We start from the raw sequence: 25,097 nt of genomic DNA on the forward strand, positions 1-25,097 counted from the left end.
ACAAGTGGTTGCTTATAATACGTCAGCACACTGTAGCGGGAATGTGCAAAATATGCTAGGGTAGAACCTATGGGGGTAAAGTGCCAACCGCTATTACAGGAGTGTACAGATGGTTACCTGTAATGCGTCCGCAAACTATAAAAAGAGTGTGCAAAATATGCTGGGGTAGGAACTGGGGGGATAGAGTGCCCGTGTGCCAGCCGCTCTTGCGAGGGTGTGCAAGTGCTTAATTATACCAGCCTGCGCTGAGGCATTTATATTACGACAGCACACTGCGAGCAGATGTGCAAATGCCAATAAGCCAGGAGTTGGAGAGATAAAGTGCTATAGTAATATCCACAGATGTAACCAAATACACATGGAGGCTTATACTATCTTTAGTGAACCAAATAATATAAAACCTCTTCCAATAAATACCACAATAAAACAAATATAAATTGGTCAAGATGCTATCTAACAACAATTATAAAAGTCACTAATATGTGCCAATCAGTAACTACCATTACTAAAAAGTCTAGTACAGTCACAAGGTATCCCAGTTTGAACAGCGTGTGGGATATGAAGTAGATTCAAGAACAGCATCTATTGAGGTCTAAATCACTCACAATCCATAGGCGTACAGCGCCGGACCTCTCCTCTGAAACCGATGTCTTGTCGAAATCCTAGGCGTTAGAGGGGGGGGCCAGTCCAGCCTCAATCAGCCACAGACGGCCAAGAACGGGCCCGCCCTTGGCTCGGGCTTCGCCCGGGCGAGCCCGCTCGCGTCCCGCGCCGCCTGGGCTCCCGAGTGCTTTTATTCGGTGGCACTGGTGCTCTCACTAGTCCGCGAGAGCGAGGGCAAGTTGCAGGCCAGGCAGGACACCAGACTAGCCACAGAAGCCACCCAGCAAGAAAACAAAGGGCAGAAGTCCAGCAAAGAGAAGTGTAAGTGGCAGGAGCAGAAATCCAATACCGCGGTAAGCGCGTCCCGCGCTGCGGGGGCTCCCAAGTGCTTTTATCCGGTGGCGCTGGTGCTCTTACGGCTCTTCTCACGTGGCTGCACTGTCTTCGAGGGGATGTAGTGCCCCGGCAGTCCGCGGCCCGCGAGTCAGCAAGAGCGAGGGCAAGTTGCACGCCAGGCAGGACACCAGACTCGCCACAGAGGCCAGCCAGCAAGAAAAACAAAGGGCAGAAGTCCAGCAAAGGGAAGTAAGTGGCAGGAGCAGAAACCACACACGGTAAGCACGTCCCCAATTTCCTATTCAATCCTATGGGCCTCAATGCATTACTTAATTGCGACTCACAATTTGAGAGTCGCAATTAAGGAATGTTTAGGAATCACTATTTTTATAGTGATTCCTACATGCATAGGCTATTGCGAGTCATTAATTGTGATTCTTTAAGAATCGCGATTAAGGACTCGCAAAACCTTGATGCATGTGCCCCAAAGAGTGTTAAATATATATACCAAGGTGTGTGATTAGGTGTCTCAGTGAGGATATGGGTGAGTGACTGGTTGTGTAAATGTGTGTATCTGTCTGTCAGTTGATGTCTAACTGGGTGTATGAGTGTGTTACTGGGATGTGCATGGCTCTATGGGTGATTAATTGATTGATTGTCTGACTATTTTTATGGTTTTCTGGGTGTCTGTATGTGTGGGTGATAATGGTTCTGTCGGACAGAAATACACACTGTTTTAGTATTTCAATGTTTCCTTTCTTCAGTCTCGTACCTAACCAGGATATCAAGACAGGTGTACTAATACATTCACAAACAAAACTCACTGACCATAAAGAAAAATGAAAGCAAATTTTACTCAAATACTTTCACATGTGAACACAAAATACTTCAATCACTGTCCCTAACGAACATTTAAAACATATAAGGCACAAAAACTTTGTGCTAGAGTAATACTAAAAACAACAAGTAAAATGTGTTACTTCATATACTTTTGGGTTAAACAACTATACATATACAATCATCCTGTAGACACATCAATTAGATCTTGGATCCTACAGGATTTTGAATAGTTTGTTCACGCCAAAGGAGAGGATTGCGTCGACGTTTCGACCCTAGGGGGGGCGATGCGGTGTTTTCACGCATCAGGTGCGGGTCTTCATCAGGACTGTATATATATATGGGACAGCCTCTTGCAGACCTAGCTCCGCATGGAGTCCTGGTCTCTTCCTCTTGAATCGTATTGTCGGTCCGTGTTAATCAGGCCGGCTAAATGTTCGTTACACCTCTGTATTGATATAGTCTATACAGATGGTTGTAAACTTGCTCCTTTGTATTTCTAACACGCGCGGGTCGCCTCCTTCACTTTCTGTTCGTGCTGACATCAGACGTCAGCACGAACGGAAAGTGAAGGAGGCGACCCGCGCATGTTAGAAATACAAAGGAGCAAGTTTACAACCATCTGTATAGACTATATCAATACAGAGGTGTAATGAACATTTAGCCGGCCTGATTAACACGGACCGACAATACGATTCAAGAGGAAGAGACCAGGACTCCATGCGGAGCTAGGTCTGCAAGAGGCTGTCCCATATATATATACAGTCCTGAAGAAGACCCGCACCTGATGCGTGAAAACACCGCATCGCCCCCCCTAGGGTCGAAACGTCGACGCAATCCTCTCCTTTGGCGTGAACAAACTATTCAAAATCCTGTAGGATCCAAGATCTAATTGATGTGTCTACAGGATGATTGTATATGTATAGTTGTTTAACCCAAAAGTATATGAAGTAACACATTTTACTTGTTGTTTTTAGTATTACTCTAGCACAAAGTTTTTGTGCCTTATATGTTTTAAATGTTCGTTAGGGACAGTGATTGAAGTATTTTGTGTTCACATGTGAAAGTATTTGAGTAAAATTTGCTTTCATTTTTCTTTATGGTCAGTGAGTTTTGTTTGTGAATGTATTAGTACACCTGTCTTGATATCCTGGTTAGGTACGAGACTGAAGAAAGGAAACATTGAAATACTAAAACAGTGTGTATTTCTGTCCGACAGAACCATTATTACTTTATTTATTACCCACCCAGGTTCTGAGGGTTACAGGGTCACCCCATTACATGTATTGTATGTGTGGGTGAGCAGGTTTTTTGACTGACTATATCTATGGATGAGTGAGAAGGTGAGTCAGTAGCTGTATGGAGTATTCAGTGTGTATGTGAGAAGCTGTATGGGTGAGTGAGTGTGGGTATGGCTGTGTCAGTGACTAAGTGCATGTATCAGTATGAGTGAGTAGCTGGATATGTGAAAGGCAGTATAGGTGAGTGACGGGGTATTTGAGTGGCTGTATGCGTGAGTGAGTGAATGTGAGAGTGGGTTTATGGATGACTGTGTGCTACGGTCAGTGATTGTATAGGTGAGTGACTATGTGTTACTATTTGTATGAGTAAGTAAGTGGGGTGTCTATAACTGCTCCTTGATAGCGCCTTGAGAACCTTGAGAGTTTTGGTCTAACTAGAAGAGCCAGGGCCAGCAATCTCCTTGTCTCTCTGCATTGGCTGCCGATTCGTAAGCGCATCTTTTTTAAGACCCTAATTACAGCTTTTAGGGCGCTTCACAATTTCGGCGCGGAATATCTGCAGAGAAGGGTCCATTTCTATCTCCCATTTAGACCTCTGAGATCTGCGGCCCAGGCCAAGGCTATCGTCCCAACAGTGAAGCGTGCTCGCTGTGGAGGCCGTTCCTTTAGCTACCTTGCACCCCGTCTCTGGAACACACTGCCTCTGAGTCTGAGGACGTGCACCGATCTCTCTGTTTTTAGGAAGGGACTTAAAACTTATCTTTTTGCCCTGTAATTGCTGTTCTGGTTATTCATGGTGCCGTTATGACGTTATGTTAGTTGCTGGTATTTTGGTGTGATGATCTTTAGCGCCGGGACGCTCTTTGGAGCAGCTGAGCGCTCTACAAAACAAATAGTAACATAACATAACAGTGAGTTAGTGAATGAGTGGCTCTATGGGGAGTGAGTGGATGTGTGTGTGTGTAGATCTATGAATCAGTGAATGGGTGTGTAAGTACTGGTATAGCTCTGTGAATGGTTTTGTGGGAGTGGGAGTGGCAGTAGGTGCATAAATGATTTTATAGAGGTATGAGTGGGTGTGTCAGAGATGCTGTGGATGATGTCATCACTGAGATCATCAGTGATGTCATTTGAGATGTCATCAGTGATCTCATCAGTGATATCAATGACCATGTCAAGAGTGATGTAACATGTGAGGTCATAAGCAGGTCATTGCAGGGCGCGAGTTGTAGGTAATTCAGCTAACTATAACTGCTGAATTTCTCTGTTTTTGTACGAGTGAAATGTAAGCCTATCTATAACGTCCCTGTAATCTTTGCTTTTATGTGAATTTCTTAGGTTTTTTTAACTAGTAATCGCATTTGCAGAGAAGTAAAGAAAGGGGGCAGAGCCTTGAATGAGCTCTTAGGAATCCCTCTGTGTAGGACTTACATGAGGTATCAGAGGACTTCTTGGACCATATGGTCCCTCAGGAGTAAAGTGGTCTTCATACCCCAAAGAGTAGTACACTATCAGCCACTTTGCAGAGTAGTAGAGAAAGGGGCATGTCCTCCGAGCATCTCTTACCAATCCCGCTGTGTGTGACTTACTAGAGGTAACATGAGGGGTAGTTGGCCATCAAGGACTTCCTTGGGGTCCAACTACCCCTCCTGTTGCCTCCAGTAAGTCCCACACAGCGGGACCGCTGAGACAACATAGGAGTCCAAGCCACTTTTCTCCACAACTCTGCAAATGCACCTTGTGGCACACTTCTACTAGGGTGATGAACTATCCTTGGCTATTGAGGGTCCTTGGGGGCTAACTACCCCTCCTGTTATCTCCAGCAAGTATCACGCAGTGGGCGTGCGGAGAGGTTTTTGGTGGCCACACCCCCTTTCTCCACCACTCTGAAAACATGCCTCCTGGTGCACGGCTAGTTGTGGAGGAAGTCCACCTTGGTCTTGGGGTTCCTTGGGGGCCAACTAGCCCTCCTGCTATCTACAATAATACCCACACAGCTGGATTGCTGAGAGGTTGTCAGAGGTCATGCCCCCTTTCTCCACCACTCTGCAAACACACCTCCCGGCACAGTGCTGCTTGGGGGATGAAGTCTACTTCACTCCTACGGCCCTCAGGAGGCAGCACGCCAGAATGTGCGCTTTTGCAGAGTAGTGGAGAAAGGTGGCGGGACCTCTGGCGTGTTGCCGGGTTTTTACATTTTTTATGTTCTAGGAAGGGGACATGCATGTCCCCCTCCCCCTTACCTGGATCATTTTTGGCCCCAGGGATCCTGTCCCCCGGGGCCACCCCCTTTTTTCATTTTTATAATGAAATAGGAAGTGAGGGGGCCCCCTCCCAAGACTAATTTATATATACATATCTAAAAACACTCCATTTGCCAAATAAAGTCAAGTGACATTACCTCCTTTCTAAAGGTGATGGGGCACAGTGTATTTTGTAATTAGGCTGTGACGAAACCCCTGAAGGGGGAAACGCGTAGTCAAATAAAAATTTGTGGAATTTGGATTATGATGTGCAAGTCTTTCCGAAGTCCTTGATGATTGGATTTCAGTTTCAACACAGGTTTTCAGGAATGTTTTAGTTAGAAATTTTCATTTAAAAAACCTTTAAAATTCACTGAAAAAACCCTAGGTTTCAAGGACGTTATAGTAGGAAATTAACATTTAAAAAACCTTTGAAATTCACTGAAAAAAACACAGGTTTCAGGGTCGTTATAGTTAGTTGGACATTTCATCTGACAAAACCGGCGAAATTTGGCTGTTATATTTAGTTGCGCTAACTATAACTCACGCTGCCGCAATGCACTGCTGATGACGTCACATATTACATCACTCATGACATGGTCAATGACATCATTGACATCTCAAATTACATTACTGATTAAATCATCCACGTGATCATCTGATGCACCTCCTCACACCTTAATAAAACCTTTCATACACCCACTCTAAAATACAGACTACCAATATCAAAACCATAGACAGACCAATAGCAGTTAGTACATACCCGCTCAGTGATTCATAGGTCTACACACACATCCACTCAGACCTATAAGCGTCTGTGAAACCTATGTTTTTTCAGTGAATTTCAAAGGATGTTTTAAATGAAAGGTTCTAACTATAACGTCCCTGAAACCTGTGTTTTTTTTCAGTGAATTTTTAAGGTTTATTAAATGCTAATCCCTAACTATAACTTCCTTGAAACCTTTTTTAAATGCTAATTTCTAACTATGCCAACATAGGTAGGACATGTGCAGAAAGAGAAAGAAAGGCTCAGAAAGAAGCAAGCGAAGTACAGAAAGAGGCAAGAGAGGTATAGAAAGAGGAAGAAAGGTGCTGAAAGAGACAATAGAAATGCAGAAAGAGGCAACTTAAGTCCAGAAAGAGGAAGAAAGGTGCATAAAAAAGAAAAATATGTGCAGAAAGAACCAACAGAGGCGCAGAAAGAGGACTTCTTTGACTGTACCTTACAACAGACTCATACAAAATAGCCTAATCATCAATCTCCCAAGATGTCTTAACCCTCACTTTTCTCTTGAAGGTTCAATATTCATCGACTGCTCAGAATGTTAATCCTACCAAATATAAAACAGCAATCCTAAACATATCACTGTTGTAAGTCTGACCAAGTTTGTGAAGGCATGCATGCGTGTGTCTCGTAGTGACACGTTACATAAAAATAAACATACAAATACTTAGAAACCTGTGTTTTAAACAGCATACTTTAAGTTTGGGTACAAAAGGGTAGATGTAAGAGAAGTGCAGAAAGAAGCAACAGATGTCAGGAGAGAGGCAAGAGGGGTGCAGAAAGAGGCAACAGGGGTGCAGAAAGAAGCAATTGTGCTGCAGAAAGAGGCAACAGGGGTGCAGAAAGATGCAAGAGAGGTGCAGAAACAGGTGCAGGAACAAGCTAGAAAGATGCAAGAGATTTGCTAAAAGAAGCGACAGATGTGTAGAAAGAAGCAAGAGAAGTGCAGAAAGTGGCAATTGAGGTGCAGAAAGAGGCAAGAGAGATGCAGAAATTGGCAAAAGAACTGCAGAAAGAGGCAACGGGATGCGAAAAAGGGAAGAAATGTGCATAAAGTAGGGGTGAAAGGAATTTGCGGTGTCACATAACGCAAAGGTCAGCGAAATGGTAAAAAATCTCTGCGAGCGACTCAGAATTCTGGGAGCACGTGGAAATGCTTGTTTTGCCTGGTCGCAATGCGTTTTTCCTGTTCGGGGACGCTGTTTGGGTGCTCGGGGGGAAATATCTTGCAAACTTGCCATGCGGTCGCCAATTGGCGTTGCCTTCTTGTTTCACTTGTACTGCCTGCTCGCGATGCGTGTTTCCACTCTTGTGGGATCGCGCCGCCGGCTACAATAATCTCATGCGCATGCGAACGGATAGGAAAACATGTCGGCGAACACAGGGATCCAGGTAAGTCGCTACCAAACACACAAACACGCATTTTGAAAGCGCAAACAAGGAAATTATTCCGCTACGCCGGCCCAGGCCTAGCATAAAGAAGAAAGAGGTGCGCAGAGAGAAGCAAGAGCAGTGCAGAAAGAACCAACAGAGGTGCAGAAAGAGGCATGAGGGGTAAAGAGGCAAGAAAAGTATAGAAAAAAGCGAAAGAGTAAAGAGAACTGCAGAAAAAAGGCAAGAGAGGTGCACAAAGAGGCAGGAGCGGTGCAGAAAGAAGCAAAAGGGGTACAGAAAAAGGCAAGAAGGATGCAGAAAGAACAAGAGAAGTGCAGAAAGAAGCAACAGAGGTGCTGAAAGAGGCAAGAGGGGTGCAGAAAGAGGCAAGGGAAGTGCAGAAAGAAGCATCAGAGGTGCTGAAAGAGGTCAGAGAGGTGCAGAAACAGGCAAGAAAGGTGTAGAAAAAGGAAACAGGTTTGCAGAAAGAGGTAGGAGTGATACAGGAATTTGCAAGAGAGGTGCAGAAAGCAGCAAGAGCAGTGCAGAAAGAAGCAAGAGATGTGCAGAAAGAAGCAAGAGAAGTGCTGAAAGAAGCAAGAGAGGTGGAGAAATAGAGAATAGGGGTGCAGAAAGAGGCAGGAGAGATGCAGAAATTTTCAAAAGAGGTGCAGAAAGAAGCAAGAGCTGTGCAGGAGAATTCAAGAGAAATGCATAAAGAAGCAACAGAGATGCAGAAAGGAGGAACTGGGGTGGCAAAAGAGGCAAGAGGGATGCAGAAAGAAACAAGTGAGGTGTCGAATGAAACAAAAGATGTACAGAACAGAGGTGCAGAAAGAGGCAGGAAGGGTGCAGAAAGAGGGAAGAGGGGTACAGAAAAACGCACAAGGCTTGCCGAAAGAAGGGACAGAGGTGCAGAAGAGGCAAGAGAGATGCAGAAAGAAGCAACGGAGGTACAGGAAGAGGTATGAAAAGTGCAGAAACAGGCAGAAGGGGTGCAGAAAGATGCAAGTGAGGTGCAGAAAGAGGCCACAGGGAAAAAGGGAAGACGAGTGCAGAAAGAGACAACAGAGGTGAGAAGAAGGCAAGAGAACTGCAGAAAGAGGCAAGAAAGCTGCAGAAACAGGCAAAAGAGATGCAGAAAGAGGGGAGAACGGTGTGAGAGAGGCACAAAGGGTGCAGAAAGAAGCATAAGGCATGCAGAAAGAAGCAAGAGAGTTGCAGAAAAAAACAAAAGAAGTGCAAAAAGAAGGAACAGAGGTACAGAAACATGCAACAGGGATGCAGAAAGAGGAAAGGGGTGCAGAAACACACACAAGGCTTGCAGAAAGATGGGATAGATGTGCATAAAGAGGCAAGGGAAGTGCAGAAAGAATCAAAAGAGGTACCGGAAGAGGCAAGAGAGGTGCAGAAAGAGGCAAGAAGGGTGCATAAAGAAGCAAGTGAGGTGCAGAAAGAGGCAACAGAGGTGCAGAAAGAGACAAGAAAGTTACAGACACAGTCAAAAGAGATGCAGAAAGAGGGATACTGAAAGATGAAAGAGGGGTGCAATCATTTGCAAGAGAGGTGCAGAAAGAAGCAAGAGAAGTGCAGAAAGAGGCAAGATAATTGCTGAAAGAAGCATCAGAGGTATAGAAAGAAGCAAGAGAAGTGCAGAAAAAGGCAAGAACTGCAGAAAGGCAAGAGGGGTGCAAAAAGGGAAGAATGGTACAGAAAGAAGCAAGAGAATAGCAGAAAGAAGCAAGAGAGGTGCCGAAAGAAGGAAGACAAGAGCAGACCGAGACAACAGGGGTGCAGAAAGAAGCAAGAGAGGTTCAGAAAAGGGGAAAAGAAGTGCAGAAACAAGCAACAGAGGAGCAGAAGGAGGCAAGAGAACTGTAGAGAGGCAAGAAAGTTGCATAAACCAGCAAAAGAGATGCAGAAAGATGGAAGAGGGATGCAGAAAGGGGCAAGAGGGTGCAGAAATGTGCAAGGGAGGTGCAGAAAGATGCAAGAGCAGTGCAAAAGAACCAACAGAAGCACAGAAAGAAGGAACAGAGGTGCAGAAAGAGGCAAGAGGGGTGCAGAAAGAGGGAAGAGTGGTGTAGAAAGAGGCAAGAGAGTTGCACAAAGAGGAAAGAAATATACAGAAAGAAGCAACAGCTGTGCAGAAAGAAGCAAGAGAATTGCAGAAAGAAGCAACAAAGGTGCAGAAAGAGGCAAGAGAAGTGCAGAAAGAGGCAAGAGAGGTGCAAAAACAGGTAGGAGAGGTGCAGAAAGAGGGTACAAGGGTACAGAAAGAGGAATGAGAGGTGCCGAAAGAGGGAAGAAGGGTGCAGAAAGAGGCAAGAAGGGTACAGAAAGAAGCAAGTGATGTGCAGAAAGAGGTGCAAGGGGTACAGAAAGAAGCAAGTGAGGTGCAGAAAGAGGAAAGAGAGGTACAGAAAGAGGCAAAAGAGGTGCAGAAAGTGAGAGATAAGAAGAAAGAGGCAAAAAAAGTGCAGAAAAAAAGAAACATGCAGAAAGAAGCTACAGAAATTCAGAAAGAGGCAAGAGAGGCGCAGAAAGAAGCAAGAGTGGTTTGCATATCATTAGTACCAATTTAATACCCACATTTAGCAATAAGTAACAGGTGACCATTCTAGGTTTGCAAAGGACCTTCCACTATGCTATTACACTTGGCGCTGCATATTTGGTAACGTTTGAGCCATTTGAGCTACAAACTTGTTCAAATCGGCAGATTATGCAGCAGATGATGGATTATGTGGCAAATGCTTAAAATGTATAAATGTGCAAAAGTCAATGCAGCCAAACAGTCGTATATTTCTAGTGGCTCTGCTCATACCTCTGACTAGGTTCAGAAGTGCTCCTGAGTGGTTCCTTCTTTTTTTCTCATTGAGTTTATAGTTTAGCTTCCATGGAAACGAGGAAGACCAAACATGAGGTTACCACTCCACAACACAGACTATCGTACCACACTATTACTCTCCATAACACATAATCCCACTCTACACAAGTCCTATGGACTAAATACCACATACTTTCTATCCACATAATTTCACTGCACACCGTACCGCATAATTCCACTACACACAACCTACATCAACTCCACTCCAAGAAACATTATTAAAACACTTTTACATTTACAACGCCAATAGCTCCAACTCTCACAAATGCAAACCTATTACATTGCAAATGCTTCTTTAACTAGTAGTCGCGTTTGCAGAAATGTTTAGAAAGGGGGCTGGGCCTCCGGCCACCACTCAGGAGTTCCACTGCGTAGGACTTACTGGAGGTACCAGGAGGACTTCGTGGCCCCCAAAGTCCCTCAGGAGAAAACTGGACTTCATCCCCAACCCGTAGTGTGCCAGGAGGTGCGTTTGCAGAGTGGTGGAGATAGGAGCATGGCCTCCGAAGACCTCTTAGCAATCCAACTGTGTGGGACTTACTGGAGGTGACAGGAAGGGTCGATGGCGCCCAAAGACATCCTTGGGGGCCAACTACCTCTCCTAATACCTCCAGTAAGTCCCACACAGAAGTATTGGAAAGTTCTCATAGTAAGCCACGCCCATTTGCCCACCAGTCTGCGAACGCGCTCCCTGGTGTGCTCTTCGATGGGGATGAAAGTCCCCTTCGCTGCTTGGGTGGTTAGGGGTCAACTAGCCTACCTGTTTCCTCCAGTAAGCCCCACACAGTGTGATTGCTGAGAGGTGGACACAGGCCATGCCCCCTTTGTCCACCACTCTGCAAACGCGCATCCTGACATGCTCTTGGTTGGGGGATGAAGTCACCTTGCCTCCTGAAGGTCCCTTGGGGCGTCAACTAGCCCTCCTGTTACCTCCAGTAAGCCTCACACAGCTGGATTGCTGAGAGTGGTCCGAGATCACGCCCCCTTCACACAACTCTGCAAACGTGCTACCTGGTGCACTGCTGCTCAGGGGATGACGTCCACTTCGGTCCTGAGGTCCTCAGGACACAGGAGGACCTCATCGTCAATGCTTTTTTTGGGCCCTGAGGTCACTGTGGGACCCTCTGACCAGGCCTACAGGGTCAGGGTGTTTCTACCCTGCCCCTCTTTCCTTTTTTTTTGGATCATTTTGTTCCCTTTTTTCTTGTGACTCAGTTTTACTGAGTCACAAGATGGCTGCCAACACTTCTTGGTGTGGAGTGTTGGCAGCCAATCAAAGTGAAGCTTGAGATCGGGAGGGTTCACAAATCCTCTTCGGTCACCAGATATCAATATTTTTTATTTTTGAATTTTTCAGGAACCACTGAACGGATTTGCACCATTTAAAAAAAGCACGCTTTCTGAACCAAGAGCTACGGTTTTCCCAAATTTGGTGTAATTCCGTTGAGCAGTTTGGGCTGTAGCTTTGACTAACGTTTCCTATGGAAATTAACATGGAGAAAATGAGTTTTAGGGCCCCCTTGATGAATCTCCCTGAAACTTTCAAGACCGGAGCTGACTTGAGTGAACCATTAGTTTCAAAAATGTCATGAAGATTCGTCAAATGGTGCCAAATATATTGGCAAAAGAAAAAACTTATTTTGAATAGAAACTAGGTTGTAACTATAACTACCTACCCGCACCCGCTAGTAGGTGATATATATATATATACTAGCAGCCTGTCCCGACCTTGTCCGGGAGCAACAGGCTTCCCTGCCCCCCGCCCGCCCTGACATTGTCCAGCAGCCCGGGCCCCCGCCAGGCCCATTCCCCGCCTGCCCCGACCCCCGCCTGCCCCGACCGCCCCGACCCCCGACTGCCCCGACATGAGTCCCCATACCTCAGCCACCGCTCCTCTCGCCTGCTCGCACCGCCGCTGGCCTGTCTGCTGCTCCTCACGTCACCGCTCCTCCCCCGCGCCATGTCCGCCGCTCCCTTACCTCAGCCGCCACTCCTCCAGCCTGTACGCTGCTCCTCACGTCACTGCTCCTCCCCGCGCCATGTACGCCGCTCCTCCCCGCGCTCCTGACGTGAGCACGCACGTCACGGCCGGCGCTACTTCGGAGAGACTACTTTTTTTTACTGTAAATTTTTTAAATAACGTTTTTTTTTAAATTTATATAGCCTATAACCATCTACACACCCTGACGATTCCAACGTGTATCGGGTGTATGGATTGGCACTGTGGTTCCCGAGTTTACCCGCCTCAAAGGCTGAAAGTTCTTCCTTTATTATAGTAGTATAGATATATATATATATATTTATAAAATTGAAAAAATAGGAGTATGTAAATAATACTATTTTCTGAAAACACATACAATCTCATACATATATATGAGATTGTATGTGTTTTCCGAAAATACTATCATTTATTTATTCCTATTTTTGATTTCATATAATTGGTGATTTCATTATGTCTCCTTGAAACTGCATTTCCTTTAAACATGGATCCTTTTATTTTTAACTTAATTGCATTTCATATTAATTGCCATCCCATAAAGTTCTTCAGAGATTTGACTTTCATCAATCTTGTTTTTATTTTCTTTAAAAAGTATACTTCATTTCTTCAGAGAACTCCGGAAGTTTTACATTCTTTCTTTTTTGTGTCACCATTGTGGAAGTCCCTGTAAAAGCACTCGCATGGAATCATTCCCTGACGAGGAGGGTTCCCCAATGGAGGAACAATCCTTCTTCCTCTCTTGAAAGTATAGGGCAAGCCTCCTGTCCTGACCTTTGGTTATTTTGGAAGGAAATGTGTTGCAGATATTATAGTAAGATGCTTTGTGCTTCTGGATCTAGTACAGACAGATGAGGACCATCAATGTACATCTTCCACTGCCCACAAGAAGAACACATCTTCAAAAGTGATCTCTTCTTTTCTGTCTAGCTGACTTTTGAAATTTCTTTCCTGGGGCAAAACTGTCCTATAACCCCAGAACCAATCACCATCGAATGTTGCTGATGCTACACCTAGCTGGAGCCAAAAGTGATAAAAATGTCAATATCTAATAAAAACCTTTAAATAGAAGGTAAAAGAGCATAGCTCTTTCAGGGTACTTTTTCACAAACATTGTGTGGCACAAATCTGAGCAAAGGTGGTCTAGTAGAGAATAGTGAGCAGCACATTCACCTAATTGGCTGATGTTCAGGTTGTTTCAAATGTGTTGGTTGTGCTATTAAACAATCGTTCTTGTTGGGACAATGGACACCATAACAGGGTTTATTGCTATTTTAAAGTATCAGGGATTCAAAGTATGAAGATGGGGGAGCATTCAAGCATGTTAATCTATGAGGGATCCAATTTTGGAGAAGCAGCATAATGTTCATATTGCCAGAACACACCAGTATAACAGCATGCTTAATACATGTGTCGTTCATCAAGTCATTGATATTGCATTATTAATTCATAAGCTGCACATCACAAACTGAAAACCCATTGAATAATTTAGATAAAGTGTTACACTGGTACCCAACAGAATAGCCCTTACTTACTCGATATCTTAACTACGCTAGGGTGAGTCTGTCCCTGTGGTTTTTTTAACTTGGGACCCAAAGGTTAAATGCAAATCTTTTTAGCAGGCACCTCTGCTGATGGGCCATCTCACTGGCTCACTTTCTAAAAGAGAGAAAGAATCTATATCATTTGCCCATACTCTCTAAACAGGAAGAGGGTAGTAGGAACTCTGCCAATGTAAGATACATAAAGATATGGAAATCTCTGCTAGGTGTGAAATGACAGTCTCTCTAGCTCAGGCTGCGGCGGGCATCGTGACCTCACAACCTTTTCCACCCATCCAACCACTTCTCTGTTGCCTTATATCTGCAAAATGTTCTGAGGCTGGATTCTATTACCTATGATAGATGGTTGCACATTCCAGAAGAAGGTCACCGAGTCCTGGCTGCACAGATAGGCAGTGTACTCGCAGTCAAAGCAAAGTAAGATCTGGAAATCACCCTGGGGTGGTGCTAGAACAGCACTGATCTGCAAAGGAGAGAGGGAGAGTGCTGTTAGTGTGCAGAAAAAGACAAATCAGCATACACAAGTCTATGGGTAATGTGTGCACTCACATTTTCTGCGCTCTACCAGGAGCCTTGCTCAGTGGGCATGCTTAGCATGTCAGTCGAGGAGAAGGGAGAGTCAGACACTTCTAAAGGTGGGACTGCATGTACTCCCTTCCGAGGCACTCCTGCTACTATCTCTTTTAAGGCAAACAAGACTTCTGAAAATCCATGATATGCCCTTTGCACTAAATATTTCCCCTCCAAAAGGTCATTCACAGATTCCACCATGGACCCACACCCTTTCTCGCCTACGCACTACTTTAGTGGAAGCTTCAACCTTAGTGTGAAAAAACGACAGTCTTGAGAGAAATGTTCAGCAAAGTTTTTTGTGGGCCTAGTAGCTACAGACAGTCTGAGGACCATCCTCTGAATCGAGTGATAAAGGTCCTTAGCTGTAAAAGAGGCAGTGCAAATGAGCAGATTCAACTGCTAAAGACAGGCTGGGAATGGTAGAATGCTCCATAGGTGCATTTTTTCTGTCTCCGCTAACTTAGCATTAAAAATGTGGGTTTCAAAAGCACTTTTCCAGAAAATAGAGGAGTTTAAAATAACATTTGCCAAATACATCTTCATCGAAGGTCAGAGTAAAGTAGAAAATAAACAAAATAAAGTGAAGACACAGTAGTACATGAAGACTGAGAACCTTAAAGTCTGTACTTAAATAGATAGCAAACATTTTGGAAGAAGCATAACTATACACTAATTGAGGCAAATTAAGTAAATATTGGCTGCATCAAAATCCCAGCTTTGGGAGGGTGGGGAGTGGGGGGGTTTGTAGTCTGCTGCGATAATGGCTGCTAACATCCACCACTCCCCCCAGAAATTGATTTAACGGTCAAATTTAAAGAGATAGACAAATAAACAGCACCTTAACATCATTAACTGAACTCTAAAAGTTACAACTATGACAGTAGTTTTCATGGAATAAGTCTTAACTCAAGCACACAAGGCTTGGTCTGTAATATTTCTTTGAATCTTAATAGCTTCCACACGGAGCAGATAGAGAGTAGTCGTTTCAATTACTATTAAAATCCTCAAAAGCAGAAATTTCCTTTTGGCATTTCAAGAAAGCCCTGGGAAATCACCCCCAAGTCACTCGTCTCCAAAAGCACTATTTTAGTCGTCCTATAACCCAGTAAATATCAAAAAACATATTACTGTGCTTGGTAAAATTAGAAAATTGATAAACAATGTGAAGCCATGCCCATAACTGCCAGGACCACTCACGAGTCCATTCAGTACCTGCTATTCAAGCGGCTCCCCCATAAACTCACCCACATGGGTCCGGACAACATATTGACTCTAAGACCGATTGCAAGGAGATGCTCAATGCTGGGATGCTACAGCAATCCCTCTGGGGACGGGTACAAACAGTTAAGGTTTAATGGCACCGACATCTTTGGTTTGATTACCACGTCACAACTTTGAGGTACAGACAACTCAATAAAGAAATATATTTGGGAAGAACAATGTCCATTCATTGCTTCGGCTGAACTCCACGTAACCGCTTCTGGTGGTCTTAGGCTACCAAACGTAGACCTTTACTATGAAGCACACCACATAATACAAATAGCATACAAATATACCAAAGACCTTGAGACTTATGGTGGATTCCAACTGAAACAAGCACACAAAAAGGAGTCACTGGGATACAGATACACTACAGAGGTCATAAAGATGTTAGAGACCTACAGAGCCCTATCACTGTCGGAGCATCAGACATATAGACGCCTACTCATAGGAAACCAGGATCTCATGCAGGCACCCACTTGGAACATCTTCTCTATATGAATAGTGCATAGCCCTTCCATTGGGCCCACTGGATCCAAAAGGGATTAACATATTGCGTGATGTATAAACAGAGGGCACATTTAAAACATTTCCTTAACTGCACTTGAATTTGAGTTACACAAGAACCAACTCTGATATTATCAGCTGAAGCATTGTGCTACACGTGTTTGCGAAAAACAACATACTCTACAGTGGAGCAGTTATTAGAAACTATTAACAGGACTCTATGATGTTTTGATCTGAGAAATGTTTTGAAACCTACGATCAACACTCCTAAGACCAAATGGGAGACAATTCTGCAGAAAGAATATAAGGGTGAAGAAAATACAACCCTAATAAACCGCTTTTAACAGGCATCCTGGCCATTGAAGTCCAAAGATGTAACACACGCGTAACTCCAAGGCGCAACGTCCTAACTTCAATCAAAGCCACATTCTCGAACCGCCACAAGCCTTCAAGGGCAAAAGTCGCACTCTCAAATCGCAAAAAGCATGCAAGCATAAAAAATGGGCGATAGTCATGTTTCCCTATCTCGTGTGGACTCCAATGCACGCGTCCATGCACCACCAACACCCCCTCCAGAACCGCAGAGAAGAGTCATGGGAAATGCAGTTCTAATACTGGAAACCCTATATTCTCATAATGGAGACACCTTCTTGACTGCACAGGGTTTCCCGAGCTTAGCCCATACAGAAAACAATTCGAGGATGGGACTTGTTTATAATTTGTACAGTTCTGAGATCTCATTCAAACCTGACACCGCCGTGTCGAATTTCCCAATGAGCATAGCCTCTGTTTGGGATAGTTTTAGTTCAATGTCACCCCCTTGAGGGTCTCGTTCGACCTTGGACATTTTTTAATGATTTAATAAGGCTAAATTAGGTCCTTGCTACGGCCGTGGCATGTGGAAGGAGGGAGAGTGCAGTGTCAAATTGTACTCCTAAATTTTTGGCTACCTTGACTGTGTTTGGCGGGGGTGAGGTTCCCTCAGGCCACCATTTCATGGCTGGAATAGGACATCTTTCCCTATAGGGAGAATTTCAGTTTTGTCGGTGTTGCATCTCAGGTGGTTGTCCCTCATCCACTGGATGACTGCGGCTAAGCAGTGTTTAAAGTTAAGTTTGGTCTCTATGGAATTGTTATCCAGAGAAAGGATCAATTGGGTATCGTCTGCGTAGGATGTAACTTCAATCCCAAAGGATCCTATCAGGGAGATGAGTGGTTCATATATACTTTAAACAACAGTGGGCTCAAGGATGAGCCATGTGGAACTCCTGTTGTTATGTTGCGTTCCTCCGAGAGGAAAGTGCCGAGGGTAACTGCTTGTCTGCGGTTGGTGAGGAATGATTTTATCCAATCCAGGGCGGTACCAGAGACCCCATCTGCATTTGAGTCGCTTCTGGAGGAGGCTGTGCGAGATGGTATCGAACACGGCCGACAAGTCTAGTAGGATCAGAACAACGTTCTTGCCGTTGTCGGCTATAGTTTTTAGTGCATCAGTTATTTCCAGGAGGACCGATTCCGTGGAATGTCTGGGGCGAAAGCCAGATTTTGAGGGTGAAGGATATTATTGTCTTCAATGAATTTGCTTAGTTCTTTATGAACAAATGTTTCCTTGACTTTGTCTAGAAATGGGAGTAGGGAAATGGGGCGGAGGTTTAAGAGAACAGAGGGGTGGATGTTTTGTTTCTTTTTCAGAGGTTTTACCAGTGCAAGCTTCCATTCATCTGGAACTATGCCTGAGCTGAGGGAGGAGTAAACTATCTGATTTATGGTTGGATTAACTGTATCTATGATTTTGTGGAGACTCATTGGGGGGCAGGCATCCAAGGATGAGCCTGATTTGCATGCTCTTATTGCCTCGCGAGTCTGTTCTAGTGAGACTCATTCAAAAGTTCGAATAGCGTGGGCAGAGGCCACGGGGACCCGCTCAGGGCTGGCATCCAAGTCCTGGGGAGGGGCCATTAAGATATCCTTTTGGATTTTGGGGATTTTTTCTTCGAAGAACAATGTCGGCCCGATTCACAGAACTAACTTAAGACAAAATCCTAAACTTACTATTTCTGGTATTCACAGAAGGAATTTAGTAGTAGTAAAGTTAGGATTTTGCCTTAAGTCTGTCTTAAGTCTGTCTAAAGTCTGTCCTACGTTTGTCTTAAGTCTGTCTTAAGACTGTCATAAGTTTGTCTTAAGTTTGTCTTAAGACTGTCTTAAGACTGTCTTAAGTCTGTCTTAAGTCGGTCTTAAGTCAAATTTAGGTCAAACTTAAGTCATAATCCTAACTTTACTACTACTAAATGCCTTCTCTGAATATCAAAAGTAGTGGGACAGACTTAAGACAGAGTTAAGGCACACTTAGGACAGACTTAAGACAGACTTAAGACAGACTTAAGACAAAATACTACTACTAAATGCCTTCTGTGAATACCAAAAGTAGTAAGTTTAGGATTTTGTTTTAAGTTAGTTCTGTGAATCGGCCCTGAGATTTTATCACAGAGTTCTTGTGAGGGGGGTAATTCTTTCTGTAGCAAATCTATCTACACAAAGTGGTGGAGGTGAGTTCTACCAGCACGTGTTCGCACCACGGGTCAAGTTTTCCATTGTGTCATGAAGCGACATATCTGTCGTAAGAGTATCACTTCAATCAGTGTCCGGCGGGGTATGAAGACACCTGAACCATGGTGTCCAATCCACTGAGTAAATTGGCAGAGTCACCAACTCCTCTTCATCGGCACCGAAAAAGTCCATTCATGACATGACAGGAAACTTGATTTGTGGTGCAAACGTGTGGTAGGTAGAACTCACCTCCACCATTTTGTGTAGATAGATTCACTCAATAGGTCCTAAAGAATTGCCACGGATCTAACTGACCTGCAGGCATGAAACAGGTTGACCTCTAGAGTTGAGCATAGCTTACTGAGCCATCATGTCAGAAAGCTGCCACTGTTTGTTTTTAATGAGGTGGATAGCCAGCCAGAATAAGTCTTATTTGGACCATCCTACCTTTTTTAGTCACCTTTTTTCACTACAGTTACACACTCTAGGCCCCTCAACCCCACTGTATCATATGGCGAGGAACAAAAGATCCCCACAAAAGAGCCCCTTCACGGGTGCCCGCTGGGTATTGCAGCGCCGACCCGACGAGGAGCAGGCCCATATGATGAAGCATGACAACCTGCTGGGTGTGTGAGGACCCTAGTTCTGACAAGAAGGAATTCCTCCTCCTCTCTCAATCACCCTCGTAGCCACCCAGTTTGCACTTTTCTAACAGGGGTGGCTTGGTTTATTGATTTTTTGAATTTTTGTCTCTCTGGCACTGAGAAAAGAGGAACTGCATATCTTTAGGTATTAGCACCTTATTCTGAATGCCAATGTCGCAGGAGAGGAAAATAGAGAGTGAAGGGAAACAAGTTTGAAGATGTAGGCCCTGACTACTAGTAATGCAGAGAAAAATGAAAGCATGCTGTTAATTACGTTCCAAAATATTAGGACGCGGTTGGTTTTTCCTCACCCAATTTTACTGCATGTAGCAGAGCCAAAAAAGATTTTTGCAGGTGGTATTTCCGGCCGGAAAATTATCATGAGCTTTGGCTGCAGTAGTAGTGACCCTCAAGCCTGGTATTTTCATCAAGATTGGGAAGCATACAATATTCCGTGTAAATGAATCGATTTCTGCAAAACCCTTCACCAATCCTTCTAACTCAGTGGGGGGCATATTTCCGAACATTTCACGCAATGCAGGGCAGCAAGCAAAGTTGCTACGCTGCACTGCGTTGCATGAAAGCGAAACAGCAGAAATATACCGTCTCTACTAAGATATCACACATTTCTGCTGCCTCCTAATGTTCGCTCACTTTGTGCTGCCTTGCGGCAACGAAGGCACCCTTGTGCCAAGACGCAAGGGTGCCTGCGTTCCAGGCAGGATTATTTTTGTGCTGGAAGCGACACCTTCCTGCACAAAAACAATCCTGAGAGACCTTTTCTTCTGTCTATGCATGCTGCAGAATGCAGCACGCATAAAAAGAGGACGTAACATGGCGAAATGTTATGCCTTCTACTGGTAGGTGCAGCTTTTTTGGTGCAATCCCAGGAATATTCCCCTTAGTAAATCTGGGATTGCGTCAAAATCCATAAGTGGAGACATGGGGACACACATGCTCGACTAATGGAACGCCTTCCTTATATAAAGTAATGCAAGGTATAGCTATGCGCTGCCTTGCAGTCCTTGTATGTTTACTACACAACACAAAGGTATGCAAAGTGGCCTTAACTCAGACTCCACAACTGACACCTTCTATCCACCACAAAGGAAGCTCTGGAAGTGTATTTTAACTACTAAGGCCCAGATTACGAGTTTTTCGAAACGTAAGTGCTTTTTTTCATTGTATTACATAAATAACAATACCGTTGTGTATGCTATTTATCTGGTGCAGTAAAAAACACCTATTACGAGTTTCTGGGTAATACCATGCAGAGTTTAGGGTTTATCACACCAAAATCTACATGGGACGGGAAATACCTACACTATCTCCCTGTTAAATTCCACCAAGTTTGACCAGCTGAAATTCAACAAAGGGTGAGATACTTTAGCACACTGGACAATTACCAGGGGCCCGATGTAGGTAAATCTTATTTACCGAATCTAGAATACCGAATTTTACCGATTCGAAATTCTAGATTAGGTAAATGAGATGTAGGAAATAATTTGGTAATTTTTACAGAATCTGTATGATTCGGTAATTACCGAATCGGTATTTACCGATTCGGTAATTACCGAATCGGTATTTACCGATTCGGTAATTGCTATTGATCCCTATGGGCCTTGAGGTAAAATTACCGAATTGTCAAGGGGGACAGGGTGTCACTTTTACACCCTGTTGCACCCCTGATTCTCGCTTGTGTGCCATGTGACACACATACATGCCCTTAGGGCAGAGGTCTTCAATCTGTGGGGCGCGACCCCCAGGGGGGTCGTGGAGTCCTGGGAAGGGGGTCGCAGATTCTGTTGGAGCGTGCAGCAGTTCCTGGCGTCAGGCTGATTGAGGCCGGGTGATCACGGTGGAGGCCTAATTCACGCCTCATTAACAAGTAAAGGTCTTCTGAAGACCTGTGAAGTACTCGGGTGTGCCTTTCTGTGTGTCCCGAAGCTGTTTCAGCCGGGCTCACTTACACGTGCTGGGGAGTGGGGTGGGGGGGGGGTTGTCTGGGGGAGGAGGCTGTAGCCCTTTGAGTTCAATCAATGGACTTAGCTGTGGGGTTTATTTTTATTTTTAACGTTTTATATAGCGCTAGCTTAACCCGTAGGTATCAGAGCGCTTTACAAACACACATAGCAAACAGCAGAAGGACATTACAGTCATTGGTTCAAGTCCCACATACCTGGCGCCTGTGCAGGAGAAATGTGCCTGAAACTGTTCTTCACCGTGAGGTGTTTATACAGCCTGTCTGCCCCCCCCCACCCCCCCCCCAAGCAGGGAAGCACAGAGATGCCCTCCCATGAGAGAGGAAGAAGGAAGAAGACACAGAGAGATACTGACCCCACCCCCATGAGAGAGGCACAGAAAAGGTGGGTGGATGAAGGATGAATGTATGTGTGGATGGAAGGATGAAGGGTGGGTGGATGGATGGATGGATGGAAGGAAGGATGAAGGATGGATGGGTGGATGTAAGGATGAATAGATGGATGTGTGAAAAGGTGGGTGGATGGATGGATGAAAGGGTGGGTGGGTGAATGATGAGTGGATGGATGTAAAGATGAAAGGGTGGATGGATGGATGGATGAAGGATGGATGGATGTGTGAAAAGGTGGGTGGATGGATGGATGAAAGGGTGGATGGATGAAGGATGTATGGATGGATGTGTGAAAAGGTGGGGGATGAATGATGGGTGGATGGGGTGGGTGGATGGATGGATGGATGGATGAAAGGGTAGGTGGATGGATGAAGGATGGATGGATGAAAGGGTGGATGGATGAAGGATGTATGTATGGATGGAAGGACAAAAAGGTAGATGGATGAAGGATGGATGTATGGGTGGATGGAAGGATGAAGGGTGGGTGGATGGATGGATGAAAGGGTGGATGGATGAAGGATGTATGGATGGATGTGTGAAAAGGTGGGGGATGAATGATGGGTGGATGGATGGATGGATGGATGGATGAATGGGTAGGTGGATGGATGAAGGATGGATGGATGAAAGGGTGGATGGATGAAGGATGTATGTATGGATGGAAGGACAAAAAGGTAGATGGATGAAGGATGGATGTATGGGTGGATAAAAGGTTGCATGGATGAATGATGGATGCATGGATGGATGTGTGAAAAGGTGGGGGGATGAATGATGGGTGGCTGGATGGATGAAAGGGTGGATGGATGAAGGATGGATAGGTGAAATGGTGGATGTATGGATGGAAGGATGAAAGGGTGGATGGATGAAGGATGGATGTATGGATGGATGGGTAAAAGGTTGCATGGATGAATGATGGATGGATGGATGTGTGAAAAGGTGGGTGGATGAATAGATGGGTGGATAGGTAAAGGATGGACGTATGGATGGAAGGATGAAAGGGTGGATGGATGTGTGAAAGCGTGGGTGGATGAATGATGGATGGATGGATGTGATGAGGTCTAACAGGCGCATTTATGGTTGTCGATAGTTGTTGATGATGAGGAGTACCAGTTTCTAGAATCTTTTGTCGTAAGGGGGTCCTTACGCCTAAAAAGGTTTTACAAGGGGGTCTCGGCATCAAAAAGTTTGAAGACCTCTGCCTTAGGGCATGTATTTGTGCTACATGGCACAGGTGTACATGCACAGATGTGCATGTACACAGGAATTTGTTATTTACCACAAAATAGTATTTGGTGGTAAATAACGAATTCTTAAGGGCCTGTGGCACTGTTTTCAGTGCCACCTACATCTAGATTTACCGATTCGGTAAATTTACAGATTCGGTATTTTACAGAATCGGTAAATTTACCGATTCGGTAAATTTACCGATTCTGTAAATTTTAGGCCCCCTCCATATCAAAAACTAAATACCGGTCGGTAACGGCCGAAATTGGCCGTAACCAACTGGTATTTGGTTTCCTACATCTGGCCCCATATGTTGTAAATAAAACCCAATTTATAATTCTGACTTCTGGGCAAACATGGGTTTATGAAAGGGTTTGAAATTATCGACCCACTCGTAATCAAGGTTCAAACAGGATCCTGGATCTCCCACTACAGGGCATTAAAGGATATTGGTGACACAGTCTAGGTTTACAATCTTCACAGGATGCAGCCTACTGGCCACACTACCCGTTTTCTTTTCTTCGACTGTTACAATAGGTTTGTGAAAAAAACTTTTTACAATCAGTTTTTACAGAAGGGACTTTGAAATGAACTTTAGATTTGAATAAATTAAAAAAATAAACAAAATAGGGCGAGCCTTATCGGTCAATAGGCTTCTAAAAAAAAATCCTAATAAATGTGACGTTTTTAGGAAACATTTTTATATTCAAATGGATTTAGGTAAGTGTTCAGAATTCTATAGGTACAGGACCCTTATGCTTTATGGCTGTCAATGAAGTGTGGCTCACTGGTTAGAGCAGGCAGACCCTGAAGCAGAGATCAGACCCGGGACCAGGGTTCAATTCCCGACCCGGCAGGGTCTTGAGCTCAAATGTCCATGGACTCGATAATTCTCGCTTCGGTGCCTGACCTAATCATGGGTTCACACTCTGCAACTCTGGGCATTAAGCTTGCTTAATCTCCACAACGGCCCCCCCGCGGCGGGATGCCTGGCTTTCACCTTGGTTATGCCCTGTAGGGGCTATCTCACAGGGAAAAGCCAGGACGGGTTCCCAAGGCAAGCGCGGAGATACCCCTTCGGGGGTCGATTCAGGCGCTATATAAGAAACATAATAATAATGAAGATCCCTTAAAGGAGAATCGTGAAGAGTCTGGGAGACTGCACCTGGTTTTGCATGGCAGGATTCAAGTTCTGGTTTCCCAAGAGAGGCTAAAGATTGAGACAGCATCCATTATGCAGGAATCAGAGGCAAAAGGCCCAAATGAAAGGCGGGACCTTATCCTTTCCTGTATTTGGGTACAGAGAACAATTGCTATCCCACTAATGAGAATGCATTTATTTTAGCCCTGCTTCAGCCTGAGTGCCATTTTGGAGGAACTGACTCGGTAGCAACTCCACTCGTCTTTCAGAGAGCCTGGCAAGCTGGGATTTTCGATGTGGGCCAAGAGCATAGAGCTGTTATTAATAGCAAAGGTTTCACCAGTACTTTCCAGGCTGTCATCAGCTTAGCCTAACAAATACACTGGGCAGCCGTACCAACAAAAGAAACCAGAAACAGTGTATTCTGTACATGCATTAACTGGCCTAATTGGTACTCTTGGTACTCTGCCCCGCGACTTCTTCGATCCTCTTCTGCGCACCTGTTGGTAGTCCCGAGGTTCCAGAGAGTCAGGATGGGTGGCCGCTCATTAAGTGTGGCAGCGGCCAAACTTTGTAACTCCCTGCCTCTCTCCTTGAGAAGCCACAGCAACTATCTTCCGTTCAGGAAAGCTCTTAAAACGCACTTATTTCCTAAAAATGCTGTGTAAGTGAGTAGTGCTGTCGCTCAAGTTCAAGCGCCAGGATGCCCTTTGGGTGACAGGCTTGCGCTCTATAAATACACTAAATAAATAAATAAATAAATAAATAATTGGCAAAGAGCCACGCACACCACAGAGTCAGATTGTGTGTTGCGGAACCCTCGTAGCAGTGACGGCCACTCCATTAGGGCATTGGAGCACCGGCCCACTGCTTTCTCGCAGTGCGAGAAGCAGAAAAAAAAATGGTATTTTAAATACCATTTTATTTTCTGCTTCTCGTGATGCGAGAAAGCAGAAGGCAATGGTAT

General features: G+C 44.7%; 1 protein-coding gene across 1 annotated transcript in view; it reads right to left on the reverse strand.

Annotated features, from left to right (window-relative positions):
- LOC147706481 (alpha-2-macroglobulin-like protein 1) overlaps positions 1–25,097 on the reverse strand; it is a 690,635-nt gene that overhangs the window by 367,068 nt on the left and 298,470 nt on the right. The window contains exon 10 of the mRNA XM_086929617.1: positions 14,197–14,326. Within this exon, the coding sequence (XP_086785743.1) occupies positions 14,197–14,326 (130 nt within the window). The remainder of the gene's footprint in view (positions 1–14,196; positions 14,327–25,097) is intronic.

The sequence above is a fragment of the Lissotriton vulgaris genome, chromosome 7 (assembly GCF_964263255.1).
Source record: "Lissotriton vulgaris chromosome 7, aLisVul1.2, whole genome shotgun sequence".
NCBI classification, from domain to species: Eukaryota; Metazoa; Chordata; class Amphibia; order Caudata; family Salamandridae; genus Lissotriton; species Lissotriton vulgaris.